At 36.0% G+C, this 18,989-nt stretch overlaps 1 protein-coding gene across 6 annotated transcripts in view; it reads left to right on the top strand.

Moving 5' to 3' along the window:
• DACH1 (dachshund family transcription factor 1) overlaps positions 1–18,989 on the top strand; it is a 356,766-nt gene that overhangs the window by 243,423 nt on the left and 94,354 nt on the right. For 3 of the 6 annotated variants that reach the window (XM_039562277.1, XM_039564057.1, XM_039563475.1), the window contains 2 exons: positions 7,649–7,784; positions 10,093–10,230. In XM_039562277.1, the coding sequence (XP_039418211.1) occupies positions 7,649–7,784; positions 10,093–10,230 (274 nt within the window). The remainder of the gene's footprint in view (positions 1–7,648; positions 7,785–10,092; positions 10,231–18,989) is intronic. The other 3 variants (XM_039564712.1, XM_039565348.1, XM_039562899.1) reach the window with 1 other exon arrangement.

Here is an 18,989-nt window from a genome sequence, read left to right as displayed (position 1 = left end):
ATAATAGATGAGCTCAGTTGGTCAGAGCCTGGTGCTAATAACACCAAGGTCATGGGTTCAATCCCCATATGGGCCATTCACTCAAGAGTTGGACTTGATGATCCTTCTGGGTAGCTTCCCACTCAGACTCTTGTGTTTCAGTGACTATTTCCCAAAAAAGTCCAAGTAATAGCCAAAGAGAATAAATATGTCACTGCCATACAGAAATGGCTGAACAGAGTACATTCTAATGTCTAATGTCAGACCGGTGGTGAGCAATTTCAGGGAGCATACCTGAAAGGAAACAGACTCTAAGAGGAAAATGAGAAAGTTCAATTCACTGATCTGAATCTTGAATCCTGTGTTGAAGGCAAAAGTTTTCTATGGACACTTTTGTGCCTTACAGGGAAAGCATTATGCAGACAGTGGCAGCATTCCTGTGAAGCTGGATATCGTATACTCATTTTACAGACAAGGAATGAGAACAAAATTGATTGTATTCCAAATTGGCAGAAACACCCTTTTTTATACCTAACCTGAAAAACACCTGAATTTTCAGATAACCTACTATTTTTAGAGACATTTGTGCATTATTCATTCAAAATAGAAATTTTAACATTCCTTTAAAGTGATTTTCTTGAATGTGTAAAAGTGCGAGAAGAGGGAAGCTACTTTAATTTCCTCTTTATCTGATACATAAAGTATGATTAAGTTTTCTTCTCTATGTGAGGAGAAATTTGATTTAGAGCATTTAAATAATAAAATGTAATTGGTCTGCAATAAATATTTTAGAATAAAAATAGGACTATCAGCTCCTAAAACATCTACTTTTACATGTTGAGAAACCAAACATGCAAATTGGAATATACTTATAAAGTTTGAAGTATAATGTAAATCAAATAACAATTTTCTTCTATCATGGCTGCAGAGAATATGATATCTTATTTATAGGGACTTGAACTTAACAGAGAAAATCTCCACATTAGAATAACTTACATATATACACACTTCTTTTTTTTTTTAATTTAGAATGAGTAGATCTTAGGTCAAAGTATAGTTGACCTTCTTTATTATGGCTTAACCATCTTTATATTAGAGGACACTGTGTTCCACCTCATTAATTAGTTCTATCTATATGATTAATATTATTTATTTTAGCTTTTAATACAGTTTTTATATAATGACCTTAGAGGATGTTAACTAAATATGGTAGGCTATAACTTGGAATAATGTCTTTTTTTTTAATAATATGGGATCCTATTATTTCTTTTATTATGCATGTTTCTGAGGTGCAGTTTGAAGCTAATAGCAGCCATATGCTCATATGAATTAATTTGTGGTATGTAAAATAGGTATCTACACGACACAGAGAAGGTAGTACGAACTTTATGTTTGGAAAATGGCATGTTCACATGTGTAACAGGGAACTATGTATGTAGTGTGAGATTAACTTGGTGCAAAATGGCCATGGGGCCAGGCACAAGGGATGAGATTCATTTTGCTGATTACTAGGGCATAATACATTGGATCTATTTGACATAGTTACTTTAGAGTGAGGTGAGTTGTACCTTGGAAACAAATGTATGGGTGACAGATGAGCCTAGGGTGACTAGTTATGATGCAGACATTTGTAATACAGACAATGACATCTAGTCAGATGAATTCTTGGTGTTTGGCTGGATGTGTGGTTTGGATTTACTTTGAGGGGTGAATTCCTAGTGGTGCTTCTTCAGCTTATTTTCAAGTAAGACTAGATTTTCAAAAGAGGAGAAAAAAGCTTAAGAAAAATCGAAAAGTGTGTCCAGTTTGCCAATAAGAAGTTACTAATTCAATTTCAACAGAGCTCTATATTTGCATGTTGCATGGAGTTTTTGGTATACCTTAGAAGGATATCTTGTTAGAACAAATATTCGTTGAGAAGGTAAAACCAAGCTTTCTTCTGTTGATAGGGATCTACTTTGTTTGTTTGTTTGCTTGCTTTTTCTTAATCTCTGTAATGGCCCAATCCATTGACACTCACTTCCTAACTAGGTTGCCGTACTTTACCTACTGCTCATGATTTCAAAGGATTAGATCTCTTGTTGTGGAAGTACTGTTAAAGAATTACTTGAAAGTCTCCTGTTTGGCTTCCTGTCAGTTAACTCCTGCTGTAAATACACGTAGAAACCAAGGCACTAAAAGTCAAGCCAATTCAGTCTTTTTGTCTGTTGATCTCTTTTCTTCATTTTCCGTTGTCAGTATTATTGTGATGGGAACAGCAACGTAGGTACAATGAAAAATTGTAGAAGTAAAAAGTATAATGGAAATCAAATTAACTTCAATTGGTCCAACAGATAAATAAGTTCAAGGTATTCACACAGAGAGAAAATGTCTTATGTAAATACCATGGATTATTTTCTTCATAAGAAAGATGTTCAAGATTTAAAATAATAGTGCAGTTAATGACAGTACAAAACATTTGAACTCCTGAATTTTGATTGGGATTAGAAGTGGATCTGTAAGAACAAGGTGAGAAAGATGTCATGTGCATCAGTGTGAAGTTAGCAAGATCTTTAGCAAGCCAGTGATAGTATGAAGATAAGGAAATAGAAATACAATTTTATAGCATTCAGTCAGTTTGATAACACACATATAGAAGTGACTGAGGAAGTTAGGAAATAACTATTACTCCAGTTAATTTTGCAATTCCTAAGTCTAAATGTTAATTTAGAATGTCATAGTGTCTTTTATTAAAGCATAATGAAAAAGCAAAACTGTAAGAGCAAAACATTCTGTTTGCACAAAATATGAAAGATACTCAAGTAACTAATTTCTTTCACTTATTCAGCTAAAGCAATGTCAAATTAAATGTGACATTTTGCAAGAAAGTTATTCCTGGAATACATCTCACACAAGTTCAAAATAAATCAGTAAGGAACCGAAGAAAGAAATGTGTGTTTTGATCACTTTTAAAAGCAATTTTTATAATTCTACCAGCAAAAAGGCTTAGAAGACAGGTGTCTTCCTACAAAGGTTAGAAAGAATATATACTAGTCCTTGCTACAGCCCACCCCAAGAGGCAAGGGTAACGCAGTCTTGGTAATAGATTCCTTGGGGCAGATTAGAGCGAAACAACACTGAATGATTGGTGTTTGTAAATATACACATGTAGGGTTTATTTTGGAACAATTTGGTTGCAATGTGTGAGGAGCACGTATTAAACCATTTTGTTTATTATTATCTGTAGTAATGTAGCAATATAAAAGCTATATTAAATTTTTTTTTAAAAAAAACTTTGGAAAGGAATAGAAAGACATCCGTGCATGGATCTCACAACACGACGTGATTGTTGCCATTTCAGTGTCTGTTGGCTGAAGTGGTGGTGGCTGTCTTGATCTGTCAGGAGTAGGAAAGGCCCACAAAACACCAAAGTTCCACAGGTTATATATGCTCAGGTTCAGGTGGGAATGCCCAGGTTCCTCTCCTGAGGTGGGGAGTTTCACACTGAATGGTGTAAGGCTGTGGATCACAGGACACTTCAGGAGTCTTTCATGATCCATGACACTTCCCAGGATGCCACAGCTGCCACTCATGTCAGCACAGTTGACCCAATTATGGCCCATCAGAATGGGTGAATACCTTCGGACTATGTGTGAGTATTCCGGTACGTTCCCAGAGGGGTGTTTTCATGCCTGAGCCATTTTGAAAGGGGCATAGACATGATAAAAAGCACTAGCCCACAGGCAAAATTTGCCTCCTACCAGCCTCTTCCCTTATCTTGTTCAACACCCAGCTGTAGCCTCCGGTGATGGGTGTGCACCCTCTGCACCTGTGTGGTCAAGTGGTCAGTTGTTTGAGTCATTAACTAGTCCAGTCTCTCACACTCCTGATTAAAAGATGATGATGATGATAATAATCATGATTATCAACTGTATGAAACAATTTGTGTCTTATATACTCTCCCTAGCATGAAGTTAGGTTGTCCAGGGAACTCTGGATGCCTCATACCTGGCGGTGTTCAAGGCCAGGCTGGATGAGGCTCTGAGCAACCTGCTCTAGTGGACAGTGCCCTTGCCTGTGGCTGGTGGGTTGGAGCTAGATGGCTTTTAAACATCTCTTCCAAAGCAAACGTTTCCATAAGTTACCTAAACTATGAAAAGTATGACTTTGAAAACAAATTACTTTAACCTCCGCACTTCAATGACTTAAAGCATAAACATCCTTAAAGGAGTTTGTTCAATACTGAAGAGCACAAATACAACTGATTAGTTTAAAAAAAATTATATATCTCTATAGCAAGAATTAATTGCATGTCTAGAGCTCATTCCATGACTAAAATTAAAGGATGACTAAACCCAAGAGATGAGTCTTATGGCGAAGTAAACTAGAACAAAGTAAAAAGCTGGGACTAAATACCTGTAGGAGAGAAATAGGCAGGAGGTGAAGACTGTGTATGCAAGTCTGCTTTGGGTATTGGAAGAATGCATATTCAAAACTGGTGTGATTTCAATTCTAGAGATAACTTCAATCTCCTGTGTTAAAATCTCTGACAGTTAAAATCATTTACCTGTTTTTTACAGCATAAAGTAAAATACCCAGTGTCACAGCAACAAGTCTGTTATTTATGAAATGGACATGTGTAACTTGTCAGTGGAGTAAGAGTACAAGAGAGGTCATTACAGTTCCCTAGAGCGAAAATTTCCTTGTGGTAGGAATATTTTTGGAGGAGGTAAATGTCAGATTCTGAAATGCTTAGGATGCATGATTTGAATCAAATTGTAAAGAGCGCCAAGATAAGGAATGCTTCAAATTTGGCCCCTATGAGCTTGTTGCCCATTACTTAGTAAAGCCTCTGGTTCTGATACCTAACTGAGAGTCTTACCAATTTTGAAATGTTGGTCGACCATATGTTAAATTGCTGCATATTACCTAAATTATCCATTTTGCTTTTTACTTGTGAGTATATGTAGGAAGAAATAGGGAAGCAAAAAATGGAGGAAAAAAATAGCAAGAGAGAGTTATACTCCAGATTCTCTAGAAATATCTACTCCTGGGAGTAGGCAAGTTTTAGGAAAAATACTAGGCAGTGGACAGAATCCTAGGTGATTTCTGTTGCCAGGATTATAAGGAAGTAAATTCTACTACTTTGCTGTTCATGTGAAGTAACTTGTACAAAAGTGGCATGCTGCAGAAGTGACAAAATAGCTCTGATTTGCATTATTTAATGAACACATTTTTGAACATTTCCTTTTTTGAAAAATTTTAAAGTGGAGTCTAAAGTGAAGTTAATATTTTGCCCCAAACCAAATTAATTTTTTCTAAACAAAATCTCTGGTAAGGAAGATATATTGATATTCCAGCACCATTAGTTTATCACTATCACTTTTTTAGATCTACAGAATATTTCAATTTATTAGTAGTAGCATTTCCATTTATTATTGCAGTGTATTTGTTGAAGACAAAAAATTGCTGTAGACTAGATTGCTGATTGTGGAATAATGAAGCAAGGATATAAAAAAATAGTTAGGGTACTAAATTGGTTTATTTTGCATTTCTGTGTAGTTCAATCCCATGTTTTATTGGAATTAAAGGGTATCTTACAAATGAATTTATAAAGCCAAGATATATAGTTTTCTCATGGATTTTGTCTATGTCATATTATATGAGAATAAAACTCATTATCTGTTTTGTTTGTACAGTAATTATATTTCGTTGTCCTGTGCATTCCTTTTGCTCGCTCCATCTCATAATACGTGCTGTAAAAGCACACATAAATAAATAGGATAAACAAATTAAGCTGTTTAAATAAATTAATTTACTCTGCAGCTCTGTATTCAAATCTTATGTGCTCACTGGATTTCATTTTAATGAAACCCTTCTAAGAACAATACATTGTATGCCAAACAGTGAAATTATGTATTAAATGAATGATTAAATATACCGTGTTCCAATTTATATCAAATCTGTACACTGTGCATGCTTAAATCCTCCTAAATCTAAAGAAATAAATCTTCTACATTCTGAAAACATCTGCATTATAATCCTCCTCTTGAATACCCGGTTCATGGACATATAAACACAATCAAAGTCATAATAAGCCTAGAGCTATGATGAAGTTAAGCTATCCTCATCAATGTTTTTGACTTAAAAACCTAAGACTATTAAAGTGAAATCCACTTAAATGTCTTGAAACATTGCTCTCAAAAATCTCCTTCCACTCCATCAATATGCCCATTGAATCCCTTTGCAATCAGAATCTCAAGTTCAGTAGATTTTTTTTTATGAAACTTACCTGGAACAAATCTGTTGATTACTGTAGATGAGCATGTTGCAAAATCTCTTAGGAATGCATTCAGAGAAATAAATACTTATCTTGTGACTGTGCATAATAAAATAATGACTGCTCCAAAAGAACTTTGCTGTGTGAGTAATGTACTACTCTTTTCTAGAAAATGTTATGCTTTTACAACAGCAAGTTTTCTTTTGTGTTACTAAACACATACTAATTGTATTAATTCATTACCAAAACCTTTCAGTGAGTTGAATGTGTGCAGTTGTTTGTTGATTGGTGGTTTGGACTCATTGTTTTTTTCATTATAAAGTCAGGTTTTCAATTATCAAAAAGAGAAAAACAAGCAAAAAAATGCTAGTTTAACATTTTCAATCCTTCCAACAGATTTCCTCCATAGGATTTTTTAAATATCTATTACTATTTGTCTAAACCAGCCTCATTCTCACATATTTTAGCAATGAGTCTTGAGAACTTTTAGCAGTAAAAAGGAAAGTGCAGGGAAGGATAGAGAATTTTCTAGAAAGAACTATTCTGCACTCAGCTCCCTTTGGCAATTGTTTCTGTTGAACTTTTGGGTAAATATCAGATATATCTATCTGCTACATACTAACTAATCTCATCTAACAAATGTGCAATTCAAACCATCACAGTCCTTACACTCTGGTTTTCAAAACCAAGGAACGTCTTGAAGTGCATCATAGCTCCTCTTGGCTACCCTGCCAGGCCTTTCCCTGGACAGAAAAATGTGAAGGGTGGTTTTCCCCATTTTGAAGTGATACGGCCACATTCATCCCAAAAATGTGATTCATTCCAAGTTTGTGTTCCATGGTAGAAGTAGACATTTGGACTTACATGAGTCATGTTACTGGTATAGGTTTATATATAAAGAAGCTACATTGTCTTTATGATCCTTAACAGTTCCATAAGATCTCATTGCTCAAGAAGCATCTTTGAAAATAAAATGTGGAGTAAAAGTCAACATAAAACAACAGGGCCTGGTTAATATTTAGTTACAGAAATACATAATTCCTCATCCCATAAGGCTAATGTCTGTAAGCCAAAATGTGTATTTCCAATTCAACAGCATGATGATACGAGTGAGGAAAATAAGAATGAAAAACAAAAGCAGAACAAACCTCTTATTTTCAAAGTAGTCCAGAAGGCAGTTAAAAGCCTAATAGGATGAGCAGTGCTCACACTGCATACTGAAATGTAAGGTCTAGTGTCCTAAAGTTGCCAAGTTTCCTTTGAGAATGCTCTGCAAATCCTGGAAACCTCAACAGGTAAATGAATTGGTTGTAATTTAGGAGGGAGATTCAGTTTAGGGAAGTGATGTTTGGAAGCAGAGGCTTGGTTTAACATTGCCATTCTTTCGCAATGACTTTTTGTGTGGTCTAGGAACGTGTTCCAGACAGCCCTTCTCCTGCTCCTTCCCTTGAAGAGGGCCGAAGACCTGGCAGCCATCCATCCTCTCATCGAAGCAGCAGTGTGTCCAGCTCTCCTGCACGGACCGAGAGCTCTTCAGACAGAATCCGTAGGTCCCATTCTTCTCCTTCTCACCACTTTAAATTTGATTAGGTGCAGCTTGTTTATCTAATCAAAATGCCCTCGTCTTAAATAGATCTCATATGTATCATGTTCAGAAGTTCAGCTGCAATAACTATCTTCCAACATTATGTTCCCCAGTTTACAGTATCATAATATCTGATGCTACATTAACAGGTACTGATATAAACTGCCATCGTGTCATATTAAACATAAAGATATGAGCAATGAAATACAGAATTGCAGGCGGGAAGCAATTTGCTAGATTAGTTTCAGAACTGAACATATAGTGTAAACATTTTTAAAAGAAATTGAATTTTATTTAATCTGGTTACTCTGTTTTGATTTCTAAATTGAATCTGACTTCATAAGCAATATTTTACATGGTAGAATTGCTTGGTAAAGAGAAGAATTGGGTTAAATAAATTAAAAATGTGCATACTTTATACATTTTTTAAATACAAAATTTTGTAATGGTGAGAAATACAATAGAAATATTATCACCTCATAGCTCACACGGGACAGAGTGAAATTAAACCGTGGTGTGCCAGAGTGATGCCGTTTTTATCAAGGTTCCATATACAGGATGTAAATTACATGGCAAAAACTCTGAATTCTGTGGTATTCCAGTGCAGCAATGGAAATTAATGTTTTAAATGCATACTGTTTTACAGATATGTACTTAAATTCATATTACACTTGTCCATTCCCTTTAATACTGCTCGGTTGTGGGTTTTTGTGCTTTTAAATCATCTTTCCACAGTGGAATTTGTCAGTAGAAACTGGAGGATTTGGCATACACATAGAAGGCTATGAAATAGCTGTATGAAATAGGGGGCCATATTGATTAGATGCAACACGTGTCCTTTAGGCTGCTTCTTTTCAGGTTCTCTGCCGACTCAGGAAGCTGACTCTTCATTGACCTTCAGATGAGAGATCTTTCGTTAGTGTGTGATGAAAAATGACTTACCAAAGAAAAGAAATGAGGCCTGACTATGACAAGCTGAAAATTCTGTTTTCTTATCACTTGGACAATTCGGAGTGCAGATTAAATTGGCATCCCATATACTGTGACCTATCTATTTCCCCAGGCTTGACCCACAAGCCTTTCATTATATTTTCTTTCCATTGTCCAGTTGAGCAGGGGGAGTGATGGAGTATCTTTGGTGGGCACGTGGTGTCCAGCCAGGATCAACCCACTGCAGACTTCGTAAGTGAAGGTCTCAAAAAACCCCTCACAAATGTGGATGTTTAATTTTTTCTTAATTGATTGAATAGTATATTTGTTTACAACTAATGAAGGCCTTTTCTATTGTTCTCTGAAAAAAAAAAAACCAAAACCACACACCCCAAAAATCTAAATTGAGACATATCCATTGCTTTTGCTAAGGAATGACTTTTTTCTTAACAAAAAAAGAAATTGTACTGTTCAGCTTACTCTACAGAGAGGAGTGAGACCTTTGCACATTTTTTTCTTCCATGTGAACATAACAGAGTTCCTTAAGTAGTGGATCACTTCAGTAACTTGTTTATTTATAAGATAATTTTTTTCTGTCCGATCTGATTTGTTAACATTACACCTGATTCTTAAGTACATCTTTTGTGGTGCTAGCCAGAATAAGATGACTACTACAGGCATATGGGTTCCATATTAAAAACAAACCAACCAACTTTACTAAAAGTGGCATAAACCTTTTGGAAATACAATTTTTCAGCATAGAAATATAAACTAGCTAATATGAGATTCTGAGGTGTGTTTGAGACTCATGACGGTCTCTTTGAAAACTGTTGGACAGAGCTTTTCAACCTGTCTGATGAGCAAATAAGCAATTCTCCTGTTGCACAGTATATATGGAAAAACATTGTATATCATCTGAAAGGCCACAATGCTTCATTTAAGGAATTTATTAGGGGCTGCATATTGGGAATGCTGGTACTCAAGAGTTTTTGTACAACTAACTAAAAAGAAAATAGATCAGTAAGTTATGTTATGTAGAACCTTTAATGCTTTTCTTGTTTGCTTTGTTTTGCATTTCAATTCTTGTTAAATAAACAAGAACATATTTGCAAATCTCCAACTTTATCCAAAGTTACTGAACTTTCTTTTAAAATTAATTGCTTTAAAGTAGAAGTAACAGGAATAAACTTTCCCTCTATGTGGATCCTGATGGCACTAATTAAGTAACTTTGTGATTTTTAGAATTCTTGCATAATTAAGAGGAACACTATGTAAAATAAGTAAAAAAGTGTACTGTTAATATGACAGCTGATTTCTTTCTGCCTGCACTTGTGTCTAGCAGCGGTCCATCAGAACGGGCTATCTATGAACCAAATGCTGATGGGTTTGTCACCTAATGTCCTGCCTGGACCTAAGGAGGGTGATCTGGCTGGTCATGATGTGGGACATGAGACAAAAAGAATACACATTGAGAAAGGTAATATGAATATTATGATTCTACTGCTTCAGTGTAAAACAGATGTTGTCTTGGTAGCTAAATATTATTATAATTGTGATTTTTAATTTTTTAATTGGGATTTTTGTTTTGTTGATTTATTTTTTTTCAGTTTCACAAATTAAATTGTAACAGGATGATAGCTTTCATTATTCTTCTACTTTATAATCTCCAAGATTAATGAATCATAGATATATCTGAGGGAGAGATTTCATAAATATTTCAAAGTAGGATGAGTGAAAAACTGTTTTACATTATTGTTGTGACTCTGACCCTTCTGCAACACTGTTTAGGTGTTAAGTTTCTGTCTCCGTCCAGTTGACTTTAATGACCTACTTCCCAGAGGGACTGAGCACCGTGAAAATTAGTCCATGTGTGCAAAAAAGAAAAAGGCTAATACCAAGCCATTAAATTAGGGAATTGCATAAAATGAGGCTGGTATACATTATATAATGGGATTTAAATTTAATTGAGTATATGACCAAAGTGTTTGATCTAGGTGAATAGTCCACATGCACTTATGCTGATTATGACACCATTTCATCTCGGCTGGTATTCAAAGTCAAGTTCCTCTTCAGGGCTCTTACAGGGGATTTTGGTAGGATGGTGGTGGAATTTTGAAAGGTGCATTTATGTTTTATTTGCTTAATATGTGAATTTTAAGTCTTATAGACTGTAAACATTTTGTTTAAAGAGAAGCTGAAAATGCAATGCATGCTTTGAAAAAAATACTCTTTAAGCTTATCAGAAAAATCAGTTCTTTGAGCACAATGTGAGAAAAAGTAAAAGATGTAATAACCAGACATTGAAACAGAGCTTGGAGAAACTGCTGTAGTTATGAAGATTTCAGAATAAGACATTTTGTGACATACTTTAATAGCTATAAGATGATGCCTCCTCTGTCTTGTGTTTGAACACTGAGATATGAAAAGAATTAAAACCTGGACAATTCTATTCAGGACAGGTGGTGTTTTTAATAAGATTACCAGAAAAATTAATGGAAACAACATTTCTTTTATATAAACCATTTTGCTTGGTTCATTGCACACACAACCTGTTTTTGCTTACACTATGCCCTCACTCAGCCTCTGCAAATTGTATCCCTGCTGTGAAGTATGATGTGATCAAATATGTTTGTTTTGAATTTCCATAAATGATTTTATTTCAGCCTTTAAAGTTATTTATTTCAGTGTAATCTGACTGGTAAATTCTGCAAAGAGAAGTAGATATTAAGAATTGCAACTACTTTTGCATGTCATTCAGTTTTTTTAAAGGTTTTTTTTTTATTTTTTACTATGAGATCCCAAATGTATTTTGCCAGTTTTTGCAAGATCTGTTCTCAGTAAAACTGCTGAGAATTATCTTTTTTTCTCAGTCCTTGTTTAGGTCAAACATCCTTTTTTTTTTTTTTTTTTTGTTCTTTTTCCCCCACTCTGTTCCAGCCTACTGAATTAATGGTAAATATTCATGGGCTATCTAGATTGATAGGGGTTACTAAATTAAAAATTGTTTTCTGTCATGACTACATTTATCATGTCTCTCATATCAATCTTGTAACTTTAGTACTAATCTAATCTGTATTAAAACAAGTGATTTGACTTACAGATATTTGTGGAGATAGTAATTATCTACTTTTGTCAGTGCGAGCTTGCAATCAGATTTCTAAACTGTTTTACCCTGCAAATCAGTCAGACTGCGACCATATTTAAATATTCAAACACACACATGTAGGTGGCACTTTTACTGTTGAAACCCCATCACCTTCATCAGCTGATTCAAAAGAAAAAGAAAGACAGAAAGAAAGAAAGGAAAGAAAGAAAGAAAAGAAAGAGAGAGAGAGAAAGGCTATCAGAAGTTCTAAATAAGTATCATGAAGCATTTAAAAATTAATGTGTTTTCTTCTAAGCCACTTTTGTTGGCAGATACCTACCAGCTGCAACTAAAATGGCTTTTACTTGCACCTGGCAGAACCTAGGAAATCCTGACTAGTAAAGAAGGCCCTGTCTTTTCTCTACCTGTCTCCTCGTCCATTAAAAAAATGAAAAGATGAAAAATGTCTGAAGTGATCTGAGATCAGGGAAAATTTATTTACAGTCAACAGATAATTTAAAGGGGGAACAAAGTTATAACAGAGGCAACTGATCAACATACCAAATTCTGAATGTCAGAGGGGCTAATCATTTGTTTGACCTGATCTCTGAGCTGGATATAGGAGAGAAAATGCCATTTACCTGTTAGAAACATAGTACAAAGGTGCTAATTTACCCAGTCCATAGGACATGGTGTAAGACACTTAGAAACAGTTCATTGGCATTGGCAAACTGAATAAGTCTTGCAAAGATCATATGTATTTCTATTCAAAATTCAGGAAGAATTATTATTAATGACAAAAATGAGTTTATTTTATTGGAGTGGTTTAAGCTACCAGTAAAGCTCCTGTGCAGTTTTGTTTGGTTTTTTGCTTTTATTTGTCTTTAGACTCTCTTCAAAATCTGTTTTCAGGTTCTGGTATGCGGAGTTCTGAGTGACCTTACCTTCCATGGAGTCAGGTTGTTATTATGACATCAACAATCAAATGAGATTCTATGGATCTGTCTGTTAAAACCAGAAAGTTTACATCAGGCTCTGGGTCATTATTTGTTGCAGGGAAACTGAAAGAGTTTCTGTTGTCAATGACCGTGTGTGAAACATGAGTGTTGGGGACATTTTCCAGCTGCTTAATCCAGGTGTGCAGCTTGGCTGCATCCTAGCTTCATGTGGGGTCGAGGTCCAATGTACACATCTGAAGTTCCATTCATTCCCTGAGTTCCATAAGCAGAAAACTTAGGTTTGCTAAGGTTATGTTGTGGTCCAGCCACGTTCCTATTCTGCGCTAGGGAGGACTGCAGGAGATACTGCAGAGAATTTCTACCTCACAGTTCATGCATAACTCAAGATGTCATTATCTGTATGACAGGAGGTCTATTACCCTAGATTTCCAAGGGTTTTTGCTTATTAAAAGGTAGCAGCTTTTCCAATTTTACTGAAAGCAGGCTGTAGAACTGCAAGTGGTCCTGGGAAGTAAGAGGCAAGTTCAAGTCCACAATGTTAGTTCAAGTGCTTGACAGCCAAAACCAAAGTGTGTAATTTTGTAATCTGTAATTATGGACTATTTGATGATGCACATTTGGTTTTATTTGGTCAGATTTAACAAGAAGAGCTCACGTGAAGTATCAGAGTCATATTAGAAAATCCATTCAGTTTTCTATGTTAAGACTTAAAGTCTTTTCAGGTAAAGTTAAGTTTCTGTGACACAAAGAGTTTGCACTAGATAGTCCCTCAGTTTGTTGAGGTATATTTCGTCACTTATCCTGCTCAGCTTACATATGATGTTCTGCAGACCTCCCAGTCTGAAGTTGTGCGAAACATATTTTTGGTGTTTTTTATGGAGCTGAAAACTCGTTCAGCTCTTCAGTAAGGTAATCTGTTAAGTGTGGATATAGCTTAGGAAAGAGGAACTAGTGGAGAGCATAAAGACCAGACTCCTGAATCATGATCCTCTTTTTGCTCATTGATCTGAAGTGTTTCAAAAAAAGAGGGTTCAAAATAACCAATTGTAGCGGGTTCGGTTTAACTGGGCAGAAACACCAATTTAGTGTAGTGCTTTGGTCCAAAATACTCATTACTGTTTACCTTCTGTGAGATAAGAATTAGGAGAAAAGCAAAGCAGGCACCAAACTTGAAAGAATATAAAGAAGTTTATTAATAGACCTAATATAAGGAAAAAGAAAAGAAAAACAAATAAAATCATACCACACCTTCAGAACACTTCTCCTCCCCCACCTTTCTCCCTTCTCCCGCTGACAATGTAAAAAGACAACCCTTGAGATGTTCAGTCTGTTTGCCACTTCCGTAATAGACTTGTTCAGTTCATTTAGGAAGAGGAGTCTCTCTTGCCCATGCTATGAAAGCATTTTCACAACGAGACAGCCACCCAGGTTGGTTCTCTGCTCGCATCATGTGAGAGTCCCCCGCCCACAACTTGCAGCTTTTCCCACAACTGCTTTCGAGGGTCCACTTCTGAATTACTGGGGTAAAATTTTAAGGTTGAGCCATTCAGAAATAAAAGTTCTCTTCACCCATCTCTGGGAGCATTTCCTCTCTAAGAATAGAGGTCCTTCTCCTTCCCTGGGAGCAAAGGGTCCTCCTCATCTTCATCTCTAGGGCTGTCTCTGGGAGCATCTCTAGGAACTGAGGTCTTCTCCTTTCCATTTGGAGCAAAAGTCCTCATCGCTTCCATCTCTCCCTGTTCAAACGTTTCATCAAATTACAGCTGCTTCAGCATCTGCCTATCTCAGCACAGGTGCTTTTGCTCACAAGTGCAAGTTGAACGCTCCACCCCCCCATACCTTCATGAAATTACAAGGGGTACTCTGATATATCATAGCTTTACAACAGAATTTCAGCTTTAAGCATCTCCTCTTTCTTCTCCCTCACAGCACTAAAAGGGTTAATCTCACCCAGGCCTTGCAGCTGGAATGTCGCTTATCGCTGTTGGTCACATGATCTTTTGCCGGAGAGCAGGGCAGCTTCAGCTGAATCTTGGCCGCACTGGAGAGGGGAAGCCGGGCCGCTCCGGCTGCACAGAGCAGGGTTGGGGGAGTGGGGGAGGGGGGGTCCGTGGGTGGAACAGGGCCCATCAGCTCCAGGATGGCCAGGTGGCCTGAGCCAGGCCCGCTGGGCCCCATACGGGGCCCCGCAGCCACCTGTCCCAGCACCGGAAACAAGACAGAGCTCTGCCCAGGGTTTGTCTATTCTTAAATGTGGATCACAGAGGCGGTTACAATTTTAAGTGGCTTAAAAAATTGTCCATATTCAAACTGGCCAGCTGATAGGTTCTGTCAGGTCATAGAGGAGCTGTAAGCACCCCATTGCAAGAACATCACTTCCGGGACTATGCGTTGCTAACTTACGACACCAATGGCGTAAAAGTCCAACACACCCTCCTTGGAGATGTGGAGTCTAATGCCTCTAGGCAAAAGAGAGAATTGAACCTGTGACACATCCTGAGCAGTATCCTTAATCACTGTGCTTTTTGCAAAAGAGGGAAGTATATTTTAACATCATCCCATTACCCTTACGACCTGGACTCAGGTTGTATTGGGTTTGCAAGGTGTAATTTGTAGCTCGGTCCTACTGGCAGTGTTTGTCTACTTACTAGCTCCAGGGAGCTGCATATGATTTTTTGGGGTGATGTTGGAGGCAGTGGCTGTGTGTAGCACTCCCTAACTGGTACCTGCCTAACAATACCTACTCTGTACTCTATAAAGGAATATAAGACCCCTCTCACTTCAGCTCAAGATTCCCTTATGGGGGACAGCCACTGAAAAGTTAGTTGCTTTAACACCAAATTTAGATGCTTAAGTGTTTTATTGGATCTGGCCTTAGGGCATCAGATTAGAATTTTCTGTCTCCATCAATTTATATTTTTTTTAGATCGACACCAACAGCAAATGAAGCCTGAATGTCATACTTACATTTTAAATTGAATATGTTATTTGAGGTGTTGTGGGAAGGACACTCTCTTGCTGAAAATATGCATGCTGTTTTCTATAGCAAAATATAAAATATTCACCATGTTCACAAAAGAAGTCAAAGTATTTCTTTCAGAAGAGCTTTACACTATGATATTAATGGAAATTCCACAAGTAATTTTCAGATAATCAACAATTACTGCTTCTTGACAGCAGCAATTAAGGTATAACTTTATCAAATCCACATCTTGAAAAGTTCCAGATTTTTTCTTTCTCTTTATTTTAGGTACCCTTGTAGAGACAAGATCAGTCTTAGACCTTTGGCTTTTATAAAAGAGAATATTAAAATTTCAAAGTATCCTCAGTATAAAATGGAAAATAATTTAAATATTCTAAAGTTAGAATTGGATTTTCCTGTTAGCATTCATGCATCAAAAAGGGAACTAGTGGTAAGTATGTCGTCCTGTATAGTTAGATATTCATTTGGCATTATCAGCAGTAAATTCTCTTAAAATATGTGCACAATGTAAATATAGCATGCTTATTCACCTTAACAAATATAGAAACACATATGAATATGTTTTTATAAATATCAAAGACTCAAAGGAAGTTTTAGGATCAACAAAATTCTCTTCTACCTGAAGAGAATCTTGCAAAGATGTTTTGCTACTCTAGCAAGTCAGCAAACAAGTGATCCAGAACTTTGCTTAAATTCTGTTTCTGGTCTGTGCTATGGTTTTAGTTAGTTCTCTGAGAAAGCCCTCTTTTAAGGAGAATACTTACCAGTTAACGTACAGAGAAATTTTTGTTCACAGTTCTGCTGCCCAGCTCCTTGTGTAAAAGTATTTTATCTGTTCATTTTTGTATGCATACATACACACAGAGATACTTACACAATATATTTATTTTACTGAATATTGCATTTTCATGTAACAAGAAGAATATTAATATACCTTGATGGGTTTCTATATGCCAATACATTTACAGTTAACACACTTTAAGTCTACATTCTCATTTCACATCTTAAATTTTATCTATTAAATCTTAATAGATTAGTTTTTAAAACCTTAATATACTGACTTTATGCTTTCTGCATCACCTAGGACTTCTCAAACCCTTAAAAGATAGTCAAATTTGTGACCTATGACAGATAATATACTAAGATCTGCTAAATTAAAGGTTTGATAAAGCCAGTATCACTAAGATAACCTTTTACACTCTTGGTGTATCTTTTCACTCAGCCTGAGAGACTCAGAAATTATAAAAGTACATTAAAATTTATTACAGTTAATGGACTATAAAGGTGAAAAATAGAATTGGAAGTTTTTTTCTTAATGGGTTTTTTTTGGTAAGTAGCTGGAAAACATCTATTTTTGTTACATAGAAAACATAGAAGCCTTATTGAACAGGATGCAAATAGTATGTGTAGGCAGGAAGGAGTGCAATGAAGTACATACTTCTGAAAGCTTTTTTTTTCAATGTAAATGATTGAATAAAATTATTTCTATAGACTTTCATCAAGTCATCCTCCAATGACATACCTCTGCAGACTTGTTTGCTGCTAGAGGCCTTTATTCTGCTGGAGTAGTAGTAGTTGTGACACACTTAATGAGAGATTGGCTGTGCAGTTTTCACTTGATGGATATGTGCACACCACTTCCAAAGCATTCCCAGCTAACTAGGTTCAACGCAGCCCGGTTGCACACATGCATACTGCCTGTTGCATATTTACAGTGACTCACATGAATCTTGGACATATCTTCCTGCACACTCACATAAGTCGATGCCCTGGCTTAATGGAAATCTATCTACTAGGCTTTGTTTATACCACTTTATTCTTATGGTTACTGTTACAGAAAAGAGAGCTCACAGCAACATTTTAAGAATGTCTTCCACTTGAGACTAGTTGAAGGCGCTGCTTCAAAAGTGCTAATAACCTGCTGTGCAATTGGTTTTAAGTTTTATCTAAGTTCTTCAAAATACTCAAAAAAAATCAGTTTTGAAAAGCCTTAACTGAGAATTGCAGTGTAGACATAGATATTATTTCCTTGTAAATAGTATGGTCAATTTTATATAATTATTAATATTTCTTTCTCCTTTTTTAAAAAGTAACTTAATGCAACTTCCTTTTTTTTTACACTATCTCCACATAATCTTTTTCAAATTTTTATTCTGAGAAATAACATGAGTATTACAGAATCTGCTGTCTTCTCATGTGATCTGTGGTCAGAATGAGCTCTCAGAGATACTTCTTTCCCTGAGTGCAGATGATTTGGGTTTGTCCTTTCAGATGTATCAGATTCTCACAATTCAAACAGAAGCAGTTTCAATTTGTTCCTACCATTCAATTTTATTTTGTTGAAAAAGCTTCTCCACTTTGATGATGTATCTAATATCTGAATAATTTGCAACAGTTTTTCTTTCTGCTGCTTAGGAAGCTACTTTGGAAACAAAAACCCCACAGATTCTGTCTCTAAACAAGTCATTTTTGGGTTTGAAAACATTGATTTAGATCCCAACAGACTGTTAGAAAAAAGTCTGCCTTACAACTACTTCTCCTCCACCCAGCTCTGGTATTAAAATTTACTTAGTTTTGGTTTTAGAGAGCAGAAGTATCTATAGTGATTCTTGTGAGCTAATGGTATACATTAGACTGATTTACACTGACTTTGTAATTTTGTAGGAGATTATAGTGTGTTCTTGGCCACAAAACTCCCAAGCAGACTAGCTATAATTAAAAGATGAACTTGAGCTTCTCCAAGCTGTATTTTTGGGAAGTCAGTACAAACAGCCTAATATGTATCTGAACACAATACAATAGTGGAGAATGGGATGTTTTGTGTTAAATTTGGTTAGTGCAGAGAAAGATAAAACTATTTATATATCTAGAGGCCTTAGAACTTCCCAATTAATCACTTGATAGGAGGCTGAGCTTTCATTTTGCAATCAAAGTCCTGTTGTCTCAAGTCATTACCTACTATGGGGTTATAAAACATTTTTCATCTTTTCCCGTGCCTTGTAGTGATGATTACATAAGAACCCCAAATGCAGATATTAAATATGCCATTAAACAATAGTATTTTGGTTATTTGCAGATCTTTAAGCTTCAGTGCAACACAAGGCAATAGAAAAATAATTCACAGCTCCATGTGAATTTTGATCTGCACTTTTTCTATCCAGGAGGAAATACCACACGCTACAAAGTGCGAAAAGGAATCAGGAACTAAA

Source organism: Corvus cornix, chromosome 1, assembly GCF_000738735.6.
Source record: "Corvus cornix cornix isolate S_Up_H32 chromosome 1, ASM73873v5, whole genome shotgun sequence".
NCBI lineage: Eukaryota > Metazoa > Chordata > Aves > Passeriformes > Corvidae > Corvus > Corvus cornix.
This window is presented reverse-complemented; position numbering and strand designations above follow the sequence as displayed.